This window comes from Eulemur rufifrons, chromosome 6 (genome assembly GCF_041146395.1).
Source record: "Eulemur rufifrons isolate Redbay chromosome 6, OSU_ERuf_1, whole genome shotgun sequence".
Taxonomy (NCBI): domain Eukaryota; kingdom Metazoa; phylum Chordata; class Mammalia; order Primates; family Lemuridae; genus Eulemur; species Eulemur rufifrons.
In genome coordinates, this window is record NC_090988.1 from 9,842,233 (window position 1) to 9,857,075 (window position 14,843).

Here is a 14,843-nt window from a genome sequence, read left to right on the forward strand (position 1 = left end):
TTGCCCAGGCTAGAGTGAGTGCCGTGGCGTCAGCCTAGCTCACAGCAACCTCAAACTCCTGAGCTCAAGCGATCCTCCTGTCTCAGCCTCCCGAGTAGCTGGGACTACAGGCATGCGCCACCATGCCCGGCTAATTTTTTCTATATATATTTTTAGCTGTCCATATAATTTCTTTCTATTTTTAGTAGAGGTGGGGTCTCTCTCTTGCTCAGGCTGGTCTCGAACTCCTGAGCTCAAACGATCCGCCCACCTCGGCCTCCCAGAGTGCTAGGATTACAGGCGTGAGCCACCGCGCCCGGCCTGGGAATGTGAATATATAGTGGTGTTAATTATGTTAGGTAGTGATGGGTTTTGGGGTTTCTTTTTTTTTTTTTTTTTTTTAGATTAAAAGTCCTTTTCTAGGTTGTAGATGTATAAAGAAGTATTGATCGGTAAAATGATAGATTTTGGATTTACTTTAAAATATTCTACTTCTTGCCTCCCACCCCACTCCCCCAAGTGGAGAAGGATAGGTAAAATAATATTGACAAAGTGATAATATTTGAAGCTGGATGAAGGGTATGTGGGTTTATTATACTATTCTCTACATCTGTGAATGTTTATCATTGTTCCACATGAAAAGTCAAAAAAATATGAAACGTATTCATGGAATGGAAGTTTGGCTAATTATGCAATGTAACCACCCGAGCATGGCGAATCCCTTCATCAGTGCTACTTCTCCCCATCCAGGTGGCAATTACTGGGCAGCTTGGTGTGAAGCCCCAGACGGGCAACAGCATTCCACTCACAGCCACTAACTTCCGTATCCAGGGTAAGGATGTATTGCGTCTGCCACCCTCTTCCATCACCACAGATGCCAAGGGCCAGACAGTTCTGCGAATCACGCCGGACATGATGGCCACATTGGCCAAGTCCCAGGTTACCACAGTCAAATTGACCCAGGACCTCTTCGGGACAGGAAGCGGCACTGCAGGCAAAGGCATCTCTGCTACCTTACACGTCACTTCCAATCCAATCCATGCAGCTGATAGCCCTGCCAAGGCCAGTTCAGCCAGTGCCCCTTCATCCACTCCAACAGGTACCACCGTGGTCAAAGTGACTCCTGACCTCAAGCCAACAGAAGCTTCAAGTTCAGCTTTTCGCTTGATGCCAGCTCTTGGTGTGAGTGTGGCAGACCAGAAGGGCAAAAGCACAGTGGTCTCTTCAGAAGCAAAACCAGCTGCCACAATCCGCATCGTGCAGGGGCTGGGGGTGATGCCTCCCAAAGCAGGCCAGACCATCACAGTAGCAACCCATGCCAAGCAAGGGGCCTCGGTAGCCAGTGGGTCTGGAACTGTTCATACTTCAGCAGTGTCCTTGCCCAGTATGAATGCTGCTGTGTCCAAGACTGTGGCTGTGGCTTCTGGGGCTGCAAGCACCCCCATCAGCATCGGGACAGGAGCTCCCACCGTGCGGCAGGTGCCTGTCAGCACCACGGTTGTGTCCACCTCCCAAACTGTGAGTAACATTAGTGGTGAAGAATAGTCCTTCTGTTTAGGGAACTTCTTAAGGCTGTTAACTCCCCATCACACGAGAGACTCCCTAAGTACTAGGAAACTTCCTTTTAGGAATGGAAATTAGAAGCCCTATTTATATCACCTCTTTTGACCCAAATAGATTTATTTACTAACTGACTTTTTTGTTTTCTTTTGAAACACAATTTATAAAAGTGTAGTACATGCATGCATTCTTTTAAAATATTAAACACCAGTGCAGGTGAAATAAAATTTCTTTTATCCCGCCCCTGTAATTCTCCCTTCATGAGAACTAATTACTGCTGGTAATTTGGCATTTATCCTTCTAATCTTTTTCCTGAGCATTTTCATACATCATATGCATGAAGTTTAGAAAAAGCAAACCCGTGAGAGACCTTACTGTGTATATTGTTCTGTCTTGGGGATTGTTCTAGGCCATATACAGACACTGACTGGGTTCTTTTAAATGGTTTCATGGTAATCCATAGAAGGGATTCTGGTAAGGATACGTTTCCACTGTCAACTTCAGTGAATGTTCTTACACACGTGTGTGAACATGTATAAGTAATTCTGAAGCAGAACATACTAGAATGAGTTGCGGAGCTATACGTAGTGAAAGTTGTTTTTTTTTTTTTTTGAGACAGAATCTTGCTCTGCCACCCTGGGTAGAGTGCATTGTAGCTCACAGCAACCTCAGACTCCTGGGCTCAAGTGATCCCCCTGCCTTAGCCTCCGGGGTAGCTGGGACTACAGGTATGCGCCACCATGCCCAGCTAAGTTTTCTATTTTTAGTAGAGATGGGATCTCACTCTTGCTCAGGCTGGTCTTGAACTACTGAGCTCAAGTGACTCTTCTACCTCAGCCTCCCGGAGTGCTAGGATTACAGGCATGAGTCACTGCACCTGGCCATAGTGAAAGTTTTTATACTCCAATTGTGCTACCAAAAAGGCCATGCCAGCGTGCATTCCTAGCAAGTTTGCTGCTTCCCCTAGACCTGACTACTACTTAAAACACCTTTTTAACTTTTATGTGCGCATCTCACTGGTGCAAAGAGGATTCTTTTTCCATTTATTTCCCTGATAAGTGAGTTAAGCATCTGTTCATGTGAAGATTGGCACGTACCTGGTAGTGGTAAGTAAATCTTTGCCAGTTTTCTTTTGAGGTATTTGGCTTTTTCATATTGTTTGAGGTGGCCCTTTGTATCTTCTGGATGTTCTTTTCTTTCCTTTCTTTTTTTTAGAGAGTCTCACTCTGTTGCCCAGGGCTAGAGTGCCGTGGTGTCAGCCTAGCTTACAGCAACCTCAAACTCCTGGGCTCAAGCAATCCTCCTGCCTCAGCCTCCCAATTAGCTGGGACTACAGGCATGCGCCACCACACCTGGCTAATTTTTTCTATATATTTTTAGTTGTCCAGCTAATTTCTTTCTATTTTTAGTAGAGACGGGGTCTTGCTCTTGCTCTTGCTCAGGCTGGTCTTGAATTCCTGAGCTCAAACGATCCACCTGCCTCAGCCTCGCAGAGTGCTAGGATTATAGGCTGAGCCACCGCGCCCGGCCCTGGATGTTAATTTTTTATATATATAGAAGGTATTATCTTATGGTTTGAACCCTGCATAAGGAGCGTTTTGCTTTACAGGTATTTGTAATTTTACATGGTTAGATCTATCAGCATTTTCTTTTATGGTTTCTAAGTTTTGTGCCCGTGCCTGCCTTACACCAGGGTTATAAAATATTAACCTTTATTTTCATAAAATATTTTGAGTTTTAAAAAAGTATAATTGATAGTCCATTTGAAATATATTTTTGTGAGTGGCATGAGGTAGGGATCTTATGTCATAGTTTGAAAATTATGCCCAAATCATCAACTATCCCTTCCCCACTAACTTAAATGCTACATTTATCGTAAATCAAACTCCATTTGACATGAGTGTGTTTCTGGATGCATATGTGTTTATTCTTCAGCCTCTAGGTAAGGAGCACTGTTCAGAATAGTGGGTGTGTATGGAAGCATAAAACAGTTTCCTGTTACTAAGCAGGCTATGTAGGGAAACCTCAATAATTTGTGATAAAAGCCAGAGCAACGAAGGAGGACATACACATTAGTGAAACACACAAAGCAAAAAACCCTAACAGCGTGGTTTAAAAGGAAATATTTAGGTTTCTGCATTACAAAAGTTGAAATAAGGAAGCAAGGAATCAGCACTTACTCAATTCACTTCTGCTTCTCTTGAATCCTTCTCCTGACACACAAAGGCTCTATCCAGTGTCTATCAATCTACTAGGTAAATGCAACTGGAGAGTGCTGGGTGGGGCAGGAAGTATTGAATGGTATCCCTTCCCCCCTCCCCCCCCCCCTTCAGTCAGCTAGTTAGGCTAGTTCCTGAAGGGATAATTCTGGTTGGTATAGAGGTAGTCTGGGATGTTTTAAGCAACTAAGGCATTTTCAGGAAGAAAATAAAACCACAAGTAAATCCATTTGGAGGCACTGTCTGGAGATATTCTATTGCTTGTAGGCATCTTTAAGTGCTTTTTAATGGGCTGCAAATTCTGGCTGCAAAGTAAACTTCATGGAGATTGGTGAGGGGACCTGCAACAGTTCTGCAGCGGAGTGCCTGGCTTCTTTAGAATTAGCCTGCTCATAGGAAATGGTTGGTAACATCCTATCAACCACCCCACTTAAATTGTTTTTTAAAAATCGGATTTAATTTACAGAAGATTTTACTGCATATAAATTTTTTTGCCAACCAAAGATTAAAGCCAGGCAGTCTGAAAACAGGTTAGGGCCTGTGTTAGCCATCCTGAAGTTCCAAAGACTCTGGGCCTTTTCTTTCTTTCTGTCTGTTTTTTTTTTTTTTCTTCTTAGGCCTTACTAGCTTAGGGGTAGGTCTGAGGTTGGGTTTATTATTAATGTCCCCTAGCTAACCTCTCTTATCTCTGGGAGAAACCGAAAGCACCTGGAGAATGTGACCTGTTCCCAAGCCAGTGGCCCTGCTGTTTGTTCTCCACCAGTGCGCCTGCATTCCAGTGCAGCAGTCAATTCACTCTTGCCCTCCTCCGTCCTTGCATTTATTTCACCACAGAGTGATTGTGCGCCCAGCACTGGGCCATGGATTGGGGGTTAGAGAGATAGGTAAGACTCTCCCCTCCAAGGAGCTCAGAATCTAGGGCTGTGCTTCAGTGAACACACACGCTTGCCTTCATGATTTTAGATATAGATTTTATCATGTGGAAAGCAGATATATAGGATTGCTGCTGTTTTAGGTGGCATGAAAGAGGATGGTAACAGATGAAATGACACCTACCCATGGTATGTGAGTGGCTTTGACAGGGCTGCCAGGGAGCAAACCTGAGAAGTGTTGAGACCCTGGTGGGTGCTGGGACTGAAAGCATCTGTGGCGCCTGCTGCTGGGTTCCTGTTGCCTACCCATAAAACCTGATTGCTTTTTCTCTTTAGGGGAAGCTGCCTACACGGATCACAGTTCCACTCTCTGTGATTAGCCAGCCGATGAAGGGCAAGAGTGTGGTCACAGCCCCCATCATCAAAGGCAACCTTGGAGCCAAGTGAGTACTGTGTAGTAGTGAAGGAACACATTTGGGGATTGGAGGGGTGGGGGGTGGGGCGAGAGTATCCATCGTTGTCACAGGATGGGAACGTGGCTGCTCTTTCCCTGGCCCCTCCTTCTATATCTCTCCTTTGTTGTGCTCAACATTTATTCAGCACCTAGTACTGTTTTAGGTGCAGTGATTAATTCAGACAAAAATCCATGCTGTCTCCAAGCTTATGTTGTAGAACAGGGAGAGACATGATAAAAAAGCAGTATATTGTATATGGTAGTGATACATACTGGGGAGAAAAGTGAAAAAGAGGGTGAGAGGCACTGGGATGGAGTGTGGTTGGGCGTGAGGGAAGCCTCCTTTTGACATTTGAGCTCTGAACCTAAAACAGTTTAGAGGAAGAGGGTCACCTGTGGCCCTGACTTAAACAGATATAAAGGGCACAATGAAATCAGTCTGGCAGTCTCAAGGCAGCTTGTGCGACGAGACTGTGGGGAAGGGTGTCTTGCCAGGAGCACACATCTCTCTGGGGCCCTGTCCATTACTGGTCAGGGCATGGCTCCTAGGGCCCTTTCATCCAGAGCACTGGGGGCTTCTGGGCTTGCCCTTCTCTTCTGCCATCAAGGTGGTCTCAGCAGCTGGTTTCCATTTCAGTACAGAATACTGGAATTTTCATTGGCACCAGAATTCCCTGTTGCCTTTCAATGCTTGGCCTAAATCTGGGCCAGAGAGAATATCCTATAATAGGATCACACCTTACTTCTACTTTCCCTCCACAGCCTCGGCGGTTTGGGCCGCAATATTATCCTCACGACCATGCCAGCAGGTACTAAGCTCATTGCTGGCAATAAGCCTGTTAGTTTCCTCACTGCCCAGCAGTTGCAGCAACTTCAGCAGCAAGGTCAGGCCACACAGGTAAGGTCTAAGGCAAACTCTTGGCTATATAAGGCTTTTCTCTGATCCTTTTGCTGTTCTTATTCAATGAGCCCACTTGTAATCCACTGACCAGACCGTTTTCTCTTTGCACACAGGTGCGCATCCAGACTGTCCCCGCATCCCATCTCCAACAGGGAACAGCATCTGGCTCTTCCAAAGCAGTCTCCACTGTTGTTGTGACCACAGCGCCATCTCCTAAACAGGCACCTGAGCAACAGTGATTATGAGAGAGATGGCTTCCATAAAAGACCATGGTCTGTCCTTCTGGCTGAAAAGAAGAGGCCATGGAGGTTTTATCATTCCCCTGAGCTTACCTGTTCGAGGCAGCGAGCAGGGGCATGATGGCAACAGTGGCCTGGATTCTGCTGCCGCACTCCACAGTGGAGCACCCTGAGAAAGGTTCACTCCAGGCTTTCCGGTCTGCTCCCTACCAATCCAGGAGAAGATGCTGTTGGAATTGGAGGAGGTCATGGTTATGTCATACAAGCCAGAGTTCTCTCCTGAGAGTAAGATACCCAGGGCAGGCTCACCAGTTGCAGAGTGCACAGACAGTGAAAAAGCCTCGTTCTGTATGAGGATTGTATTTTTAGCTTCTGGTCTTCTCCATGACTAATGGTCTGGATATGAGTTTTGTGTCCAGAAAATTTTATGTAACTTATTTTTTTAAAGAGACTGTCGTACATCTTTATCAAGTAGACATCTGCGCTTTAGCCCCTCTAAACCAATTACTTATCCTTTTGACCAGAATGAGAGAATAGCAAGAATCTTAGTAAGTTGATGGTTGACTTGATAACTACGTAGTAATCAAGGGGCTGTAAGATGGGGAAAACCATAGAAAGTGGGGTAGCGTGGATTCCCTGAAATGGGATTAGTTTGGCACATCCTCTTAAAGATGGGTGTTGGGATCTTGGTTGTGGTCCCTACCTTCACGGGCTGACTTTGTCCTTCATGGCAAGCCTGTTCACATGGCAGTCCAGAGCCAGTGGACAGAGGGGAGGGGAATGACAGTGGAGATGCTGCTTTTGCAGCACAAACTTTGTTGCAATTCAGAGATTATACATTCTGCTTTACTCCAGAGCAAGAGTTTCAAACCAGGCCCTTAGGGCTGGCTACCTGTTTTTGTAAATAAAGTTTTATTGGAACACAGCCTGCACCCGTTCGTTTATATATTATGTGTGGCTGCTTTCAGGTTAGAAGGCAGAATTGAGTAGTTGACATAGAGATCATATAGCTTTCAAGCCTAAACTATTAGGGCCCTTTAAGGAAAAGTTTGTTGATCTCTCTTTCAGAATAGAGATGGCAGGAGGAGAGGGGGGCGGTGCACAGGGACAGGGGATCTGACTGCCTGGCAGTGACAACCCCAAAAGAGGTCAGTCTGGATTTGCAATTCGTTTAATCCTGGCATTTCACACTTCTCAGCCTCTAGCAGCTACAGGCAAAACTCAGAACGGTATTTTAAAATATAGGTGATGAAAGCACTGGTGCCTCTCTTATCGTGGGGCACAGGTGGGTGGTGAAGCTTTTCTGTAGTGATAGGCTTCCCTGTCTCTCTTCAGAGTATCCAAATTATTAAAAATGTAACTTTCATCTGTGGAATTAGTGATGATCTTCTGTGAGATCTGGGTGAGGAAGTGGAGCTGCAGGGCGTGGCATGGAGATGGCCTGGTTCAGGTGCTGGGTGGTGAGGCAGGTTGCAGAGGAGCAGTGAAAGGGGTGGGAGGCTCACTGGTTACACAGAAGTTTCACAAACATTTCAGTTGATTCTCACAGCAATTCTGTACAGTTGATGTAATCATCCCATTTAACTATGGGAGGATGTGAGTCTGAGTTAAAGAGAATCAAGATGTAAATCCAGTCTTCTGATTCTACTTGTAGTCCCCTTTCTGCTGCCTTCCTCTGGGGGGGATGGCTGTGATTGTGTCCTGGCGAGCCTCGGGGATGATCCAGGCTTAGGAGGTGGCACGCTGGAGCACAGAGAGCAGCGGTGAACAGGCTGAGCCAAGGTCAACCTCTCGATGGGCAAGTGGAGGCCTGGCACAGAAGTGAGGCCAGCATTGGGTGGAGGTGGGACTGCAAGGAGGGGAGATGGGTCTTCACCCAAGTAAAGAACACATCTGTATTTTATAATACTTTGCTATTTTCACATCTTTGTTATTTCTGAGAGTCCCATTTCACCCAGAAGCCATATGATAATTTCTAAATGAGAAAAAGGTAGACATTTCAGTGATCCTGCCTCAGGTATTTCCTACTGGCTAAAAACAAACCCTTTCTGAATTTACTTAACAAATGATTTCATAAAAGTGACTCTGGCATTCAGCCTTGGCCCTACCACATGCTGTTACTTACTGGAGTCACCTGACTCCACCTGTCTTGCTTGTGTATGCAGACATGTACATCCTGGAGAGAGGGATGTGGATGTAAAGTACAGGTCTTTCAGGATGCCAGTGTCGGGTGGCTGCCCAGTAAGTCTAGTTTTGGCATTATCCAGTGGCAGTGGAGTAGTGTAGAATGGAAACCCCGTTGGGGTTCATGGTGACAGCACCAGTGTTTACACCACACGTTTCCTTTGTATTCTGACTTCAGGGGTCTCCTGGAGATGGATGGGGTAGCTATGGTGGGGGTTTTGCAGGGAACAATTGCAGAAGAACTTCAGGTAGCAGCCATTGAGCCTCTGAGCCTTTCCGCTTGACAAAGGTTGGTAAAATTATTCAGACCATGTATCTAAGATGGAATTTGGAGAACAGTACTATGATTGGTTTATACTTTAATACCACGTCTAAGAATATTTATGCTAGGTTGATCACTTCCATGAAGGTATCACAAATATTCTGTGTGAGGGGCATCCAAGGAAATTTTAATATTTTATATCTCATCTTCACAACTCAGCCCCTCACCTTGGAGAAAAATACATTTTCTTAAAATATTCTTTACTTTTTTAAAAAATCTCAAATGTGGATCTTTTCTATGAAAATAAAACAGAATGAATAGGTCTCGTCTTCCCACCTCCACTCCCTAAGGAAAGAGCACAATTTTTATTAATTGCCAATGATAATAGAGGTATTCCAGTACGTTTTTTATTTTGGGACTGGGTCTTGTTCTGTTGTCCAGACTGGAGTTCAGTGGTGTCATCATAGCTTTCTGCAGCCTCAGACTTCTGGGCTCAAGTGATCTTCCTGCTTCAGCCTCCAGAGTAGCTGGGATTATAGGAATGAGCTGCTGTGCCCAGCAAATTTTTTTTTTTTAATTTTTTGTAGAGACGGGGTCCTGCTCTGTTGCTCAGGCTGGTCTCAAGCAATCCTCCCGCCTCGGCCTCCATGCCCAGCCTTCCAGTACTTGTTGAATGAATGTTTGGGTTGTTAGGGGGCAAACCAAGGTTGATCCTGAAAGGGGACCCACGAGTTCTGTAATAACTAAATCTGTTTTTAGTAGCTCATTTTTAATCCTTAAGCCTTGACTTCAACTCTGAAAGGCTGACTAATCATGGGAGGTTACCTTTCACTTAAGAGTTTGTTCCGAAGTACATGCAGTGCTTTATGTAAATTATCTTTGCCAGATTTATGTGATGTAGCAGGATGGAGTGGTAAGAAAGACGCTGGACTTTTAAGTCACACTGGAGACTAGTTTTGCCACTTGGTAGCTGTGTGACTTTAGGCTAACCAGCTTTTCTGAGGGACCTCGTGCACTCAGTACACATTACAGCTGGCTGTGAGAACCAAATGAGATCTGATGCATCTCAGAATCTGAAAAATACTTTGCAAATGAAAGATATTATTTAGAATCTAAGACCCTTCAACTTTGTCCTATCCCACTTTTATCAGTTTATAGAACGTAACATATTTTACTCTCCATGTTCTTTCCTGCTTTTTCATTGTCTCTGTACTTACTACTCTCTCTGCCTGGAATGTGCTTTGTCTACAGCGCAAGCTCCCCATGTCCCCTCCCCTCCATCCTCTCTCATCGTGATTTGTACTTTCCTCTCTCAGCACCCATCACGCTGGCCATAACTGCTTACACGTCTCTCCCGCTAGACTGTAAACCCCTTGCTGGACACACATCTCGTTAATACTTACAGTCATTTCAATGCTGGTGCAAAGTGGGTGTTTAATAAACGCTGAAGGAAGTTTTAAAAAAAAAGATCCAGAACCAAGACTAGAATATCAAGACTTTATATTACTAATTCAGAATTCATATCCTTTGCAGAGTTTGTATCCTTTACTTTCAGGTATATTAAAATTGAAGGCCTTCCAAAACCTGACATTTTTCTCTCTACCTCATTATACAACTTTGCTATCAGATCCTTCATTAGCGTAACTTTGAGGAGTCAGAACATCTGAGTTCCAGCTCTCAGCTGGGCAGTTCACTAGCTTCCTGATTAAAAAAAAAAAGTCATCTTTGGCCTAATTTTGTACAGTGGTATTGTAGTACTCTGATATGATTAGTTAGGATATGTTTAACAATATTTTAAAAATACCAAACCTTGTGAATTATTTTACTTTTAAAAAATACATAAGTTTGAATTTTAACTCTAAAATAAACATGTCATTCACTTAAATTTTGATATCTTTCTGATAAGAAGGTTCCTGCTTGCTTGAGAGAAAGGGGGACGCTATCAAAAGCAGTAAGTTTTCCTGCTGGCTCCATATCCTGGATTCATTCACGAGGCCCTTTCCTGCTCTAAAGCTATTAGAGTCTCTGAATTCTCGCTGGAGTCCCAGAGGCTTGCTGACTATGGGTGTTACTTCATTTTTCTTTATGAAAGATACTACACCAACACAGACTTTAAGTTAAATTATGTTTAAACATCCAAATAGCAAGATATACAAAACATTGAAGGCCTAATTTCCTGATGTAGAACCTTCAACGTTGTATTAAATGAGGAGGTGGAAATGTAGACCCTTAAGAGCAGACACCAGCAAGGACTGAAGTGGAGGGGATGACATTCTTTCACCCCAGCTGTGCAGGGGATGTCCACCCTCTGCCCAGTCTCATTCCTCATCTGAGCCACTCAGGAGGGCGGTCTGGTAAGTGTGATCCGACTTCAGCTTCTGAATCCCAATGATCTCTCCTTCTCCATGTCTCTTCATCCGAGTCAAAAGGCTATAGTTATTGAGAAGCAATAAGAGCCGATTGAATTAGCCAGAATAATTCCCTTATTCCTTCACCCAAGGATGTTAAGGTATCTACTGGTTCTTAAAACATTTTCTTTATATTTCTATCAAATAGTGTGATTACATGTCAACATCTCTGACTTCTTAGACAATATTTTATTCATTAGTAGGTAAAGGAACTCATGGTTAAAATTACTGAATGTCATAATTGAAACTAAGTTTCCTTCTGGTTTCACTGGCTGGGCAGTAGAACCAAAAGAAACTGGTCTGTGCAGGACTCTTTCTGAGTGAAGCATATCTGCTTTGGGTCTAGGGGAATAAGGGCCTAGGAAAAAAGGTAGGGGAGCTCAATAGCAGCAGAACTGGCAATACCATTTGCTAAAGGTCACCCTGCCCTGGGAGGCTCTGCTGTTTACTAGATAGTGACCTTGGTCAAGTTACTCAGTGTTTTGAAGCCTTGGTTTCCCCTTCTGAAAAAAAAAAATAACAGTACATACTTCTTAATGCAAGGAAGTTTAAATGGGATAATATAGTGTAAGTGCCTTCCACGGGGTCTGGGATGCAGCAAGTGCATAGGAATTCACAGCTGTTATCTGTATGCCTCTAACGAGCACTTTGAGATCACTTTCTGCTCTGGTCTTTTGTCCGATTGTCGCAGCATCTCTAGGAGGTAGGCAGGGCAAATCCAGCAGTGAGAATGCTGGGTCCAGAATGAACCAGTGACAGCAGGGCCTCCCGTCCAGCCGCTGATTCCTAATTCAGAATTTTCCCCGCCACACCACAGGCTTAAAATCTGTCAGAACCTCATTTGAAACCTGGGTCTCAGGTTGCTGTGTGACCCAGACAGGTGGTTTAACTTCACAAAGCCTTATCAACTTTGCATGTTCGGGGAGTACTACCTGCCCTGGGGGTTTAGAGTACCTTGCACAGAATTTGGCACATAGTTAGCACTCATTAGATGGTGGAAGTTAATCAGATCAGTACTGCTTAGGGGTGAATTAGGAAGAAAAACTTCACAAAATCTCTCAAACATACCAGTAGACAAGAGAGTAGTTGGTGGCCATGATGCCGAGGGCAGCCAGGTAGTGCCAGCAGAAGCACATGGTGATGAACATGATGTTCATCTCATCTTCCTGGTCCCATTCAGGTGTTCCAAAAGGTGGGAACAGCACAAACCCAATCTGGTGGATTATACAGAAAAGTTGGCCTTGTGGTTAGTTGTCCCGAGAAGCAACCTAGCCGCCTTCCCGTGGCCACCAAAGTGGCCCCTGTGTTCCCCACGACCTCACAGTTCCCACACCTGATTAGCATATAAAAGCCTTTTCACACAGGAAAATTGCTCTAAGTTAATTTTGGTTTTAGTATAGGCTTATTTAAAAATACAACAAAACTTCAGGGCCCAAATTTCAAGTGAACAATGTGGCAAGTGGAGCCTGTAAATGGTATCAGTCTATCCCCTGGGGAGGGCAGGTTGGGAAATGCGTGATTTGCTCACTGTGTACGTTCCGTGGACTTGGCTTGTTAATGCATCAGTGGGATGTGAATGGGTAAAATTACAGAGGCCAAGGGGTGGGTGTGGGAGAAAAGGGCCATCTAAACCCGTTCCCACAGCGTGCCAGTGTGCATTTTCAGGCAAGAAGTCCTCAGCAGGGTTCCTCTGTCTAGACCCCGAGAGGGGCCTTGGTGTGAATAATCACCTGCCAGAACCAGGTTCCCTGAAGAATAACGAGGCTGGTTCGGAAAAGTTCCAGCACAATATTGTCTCGAAAGATCACCTCTAGGAAGATACTGACACCCCCTCCAAATAAAACAAACACCAGGAGCAAGTGGATGTGCTGGTCCAGTGGTGGTCGGTTATGGACGTGGTAGTAGAAGAGAAAACCTGCCACAAACCAAACGACAGCTGTCAGAGATTTGAGGATTCACTCTGAACTTCTACTGGGATTTCCTCTACACCTGTCTCAGAGCTAGATTTTTCAGCATTTAGGAAGTCAGTTTACAGGGCAACAAACAGATACAGATTAAGTTTATCATGGCCATGGTAAGAGTATAAATAGCAAAGGGTGTATCTTTAAATCTCTTTACAGAATCCAGGGTAGTGTTCATCCAGGACGGGTAGGTGAAACATGTTGCTGGCAAATAACAAATTGTGTGTGTATACATGAGATTCAGTTTGCTCTCATACAACCTTCAACGCTTCCTGAGGTACAGAAGTGAGGTTATTGATTACAACGTGCTTTTTCCTACTGCAGTTAAAATGAGTCATATTGGGAGAGCTGTCCTAGCAGCTGGGTGGGTCTGCTGAGGTTGGTGGTGGAGGCACAATGGGTGAGGGGCCAAGAGCAGTTTCTTTTACCTACCCAAAGGGATTTGTCACCCTCATGGTGACATTCAACCAGTCTTGGGACATTTTTGTGTGTGTGCATGTACACACCTGCACCCACACAGGAATGTGCATATAAGTGAGCTGGGGGTGCTGGTGGCAGTGGGAAGACATGGAGAGGCTGTGTAGTGTTAACCAGAGGCTCTGGGAACTGCCCCCAAACCTCACGCTTTCATGGGCAGCTATACTGAATATGTCATCTGGCCCATCCAGAGCATAAGACTAAGTCCTGTTCAGGTTTTGGAACTCCAGAGATGTGGATTTTCTTGGGAAGGCTATTATATTTGCAAGATTTCTGGTCTTTTAAAGAATTATTTAAAAAATTTTTTAGAGACAGAGTTGTCACTCTGTTGCCCAGGCTGGAGTGCAGTGGTCTGATCATAGCTCACTATAACCTCGAACTCCTGGGCTCAAGCAATCCTTCTGCCTCAGCCTCTTTAGTAGCTGGGACTACAGGCATGCGCCACCACACCTGGCTTGCAACATTTCTGGTCTTTTTTGCTCTGCTCCCTCATAAATACAGCTTGTCAGGCTCCCCTTTTTCTTCTCCATCCGTTACACAAAGTTACCTTCAGTAAATACTGCCACAGCCAGAAGCAATCTGTCCATCCCCAAGGGAACATGGGTGACCAGATAGGTGAGCATGTCAACGATTCCAGAGACTGCAAAGAATAGGTACATGGTGCTGTGCTGCCAGTTCATTAACGTTATCCAGTGGTTTTCATTGTACAGGTGGAAGTGGGGCCCATCTGGAACAAACTGCTCTGCTAGGATCCCTGCAGGGAAACGAGAGTGGAAACTGAAGAAGTAGTTCCAGGACACATAGGTGACGACAGCAAGAAATAACCCAAAGGCACGAACAAGGTTGAGATAGGGTGATGGAGGCCTGCGGGTCAGCAGACCTATTTTGCTGCAGCTACTTCCGTATGAAACGTGTTTGCTGAGTATTCTGTGTACACATGTTGCCACTGTGATTCCTTTTAGGGGGTTGGAGGTGGGGGAAGAGAAGCAACAAATGCAGCCACGTACAGGTCCCCAGGAGATTTGTCCAGGAGCAGAGAGGAGAGCAAGGCATTATTACTTCAGTGAGTGTGGCTGATACACAAATCTCCGGGCTCCCCTGCCAAATGAGCAGTGAAAGAAACATTTAGGTTGAAAATAGAATCTGGGCAGAGACACACTGGTCATGAAGGTATCTGTACTTGCCCTAAGGGAGAGAAGCCACTCCCAGGTATGTGTCTGCCAGGGCAGACTTCAAGTGGGTGCCCTTCCTAGGCACGGAGCCAGCTCTGCAAGCTCTGCGCTCCCTCCAGCTCTGGGTTTTAAAACACTGGGAGAATAAGGTGAAG

The 14,843-nt window shown here is 45.0% G+C and overlaps 2 protein-coding genes across 5 annotated transcripts in view; one reads left to right on the forward strand and one right to left on the reverse strand.

Annotated features, from left to right (window-relative positions):
* NFRKB (nuclear factor related to kappaB binding protein) overlaps positions 1-7,272 on the forward strand; it is a 31,555-nt gene extending 24,283 nt beyond the window's left edge. The window contains exons 23-27 of one of the 4 annotated variants that reach the window (XM_069470752.1): positions 730-811; positions 1,079-1,497; positions 4,967-5,073; positions 5,847-5,982; positions 6,099-7,132. In XM_069470752.1, coding sequence (XP_069326853.1) covers positions 730-811; positions 1,079-1,497; positions 4,967-5,073; positions 5,847-5,982; positions 6,099-6,224 — 870 coding nt within the window. In that variant the 3' untranslated portion in view covers positions 6,225-7,132. Of the gene's footprint in view, positions 1-729; positions 1,498-4,966; positions 5,074-5,846; positions 5,983-6,098 lie in introns of all 4 variants that reach the window. The other 3 variants (XM_069470749.1, XM_069470748.1, XM_069470750.1) reach the window with 3 other exon arrangements.
* Positions 7,273-10,852: 3,580 nt separating this feature from the next.
* TMEM45B (transmembrane protein 45B) overlaps positions 10,853-14,843 on the reverse strand; it is a 31,335-nt gene continuing 27,344 nt past the window's right edge. The window contains exons 3-6 of the mRNA XM_069468698.1: positions 14,064-14,270; positions 12,809-12,993; positions 12,147-12,292; positions 10,853-11,100 (exon numbers count right to left, since the gene is read on the reverse strand). Of these exons, the coding sequence (XP_069324799.1) occupies positions 10,989-11,100; positions 12,147-12,292; positions 12,809-12,993; positions 14,064-14,270 (650 nt within the window). The 3' untranslated portion in view covers positions 10,853-10,988. The remainder of the gene's footprint in view (positions 11,101-12,146; positions 12,293-12,808; positions 12,994-14,063; positions 14,271-14,843) is intronic.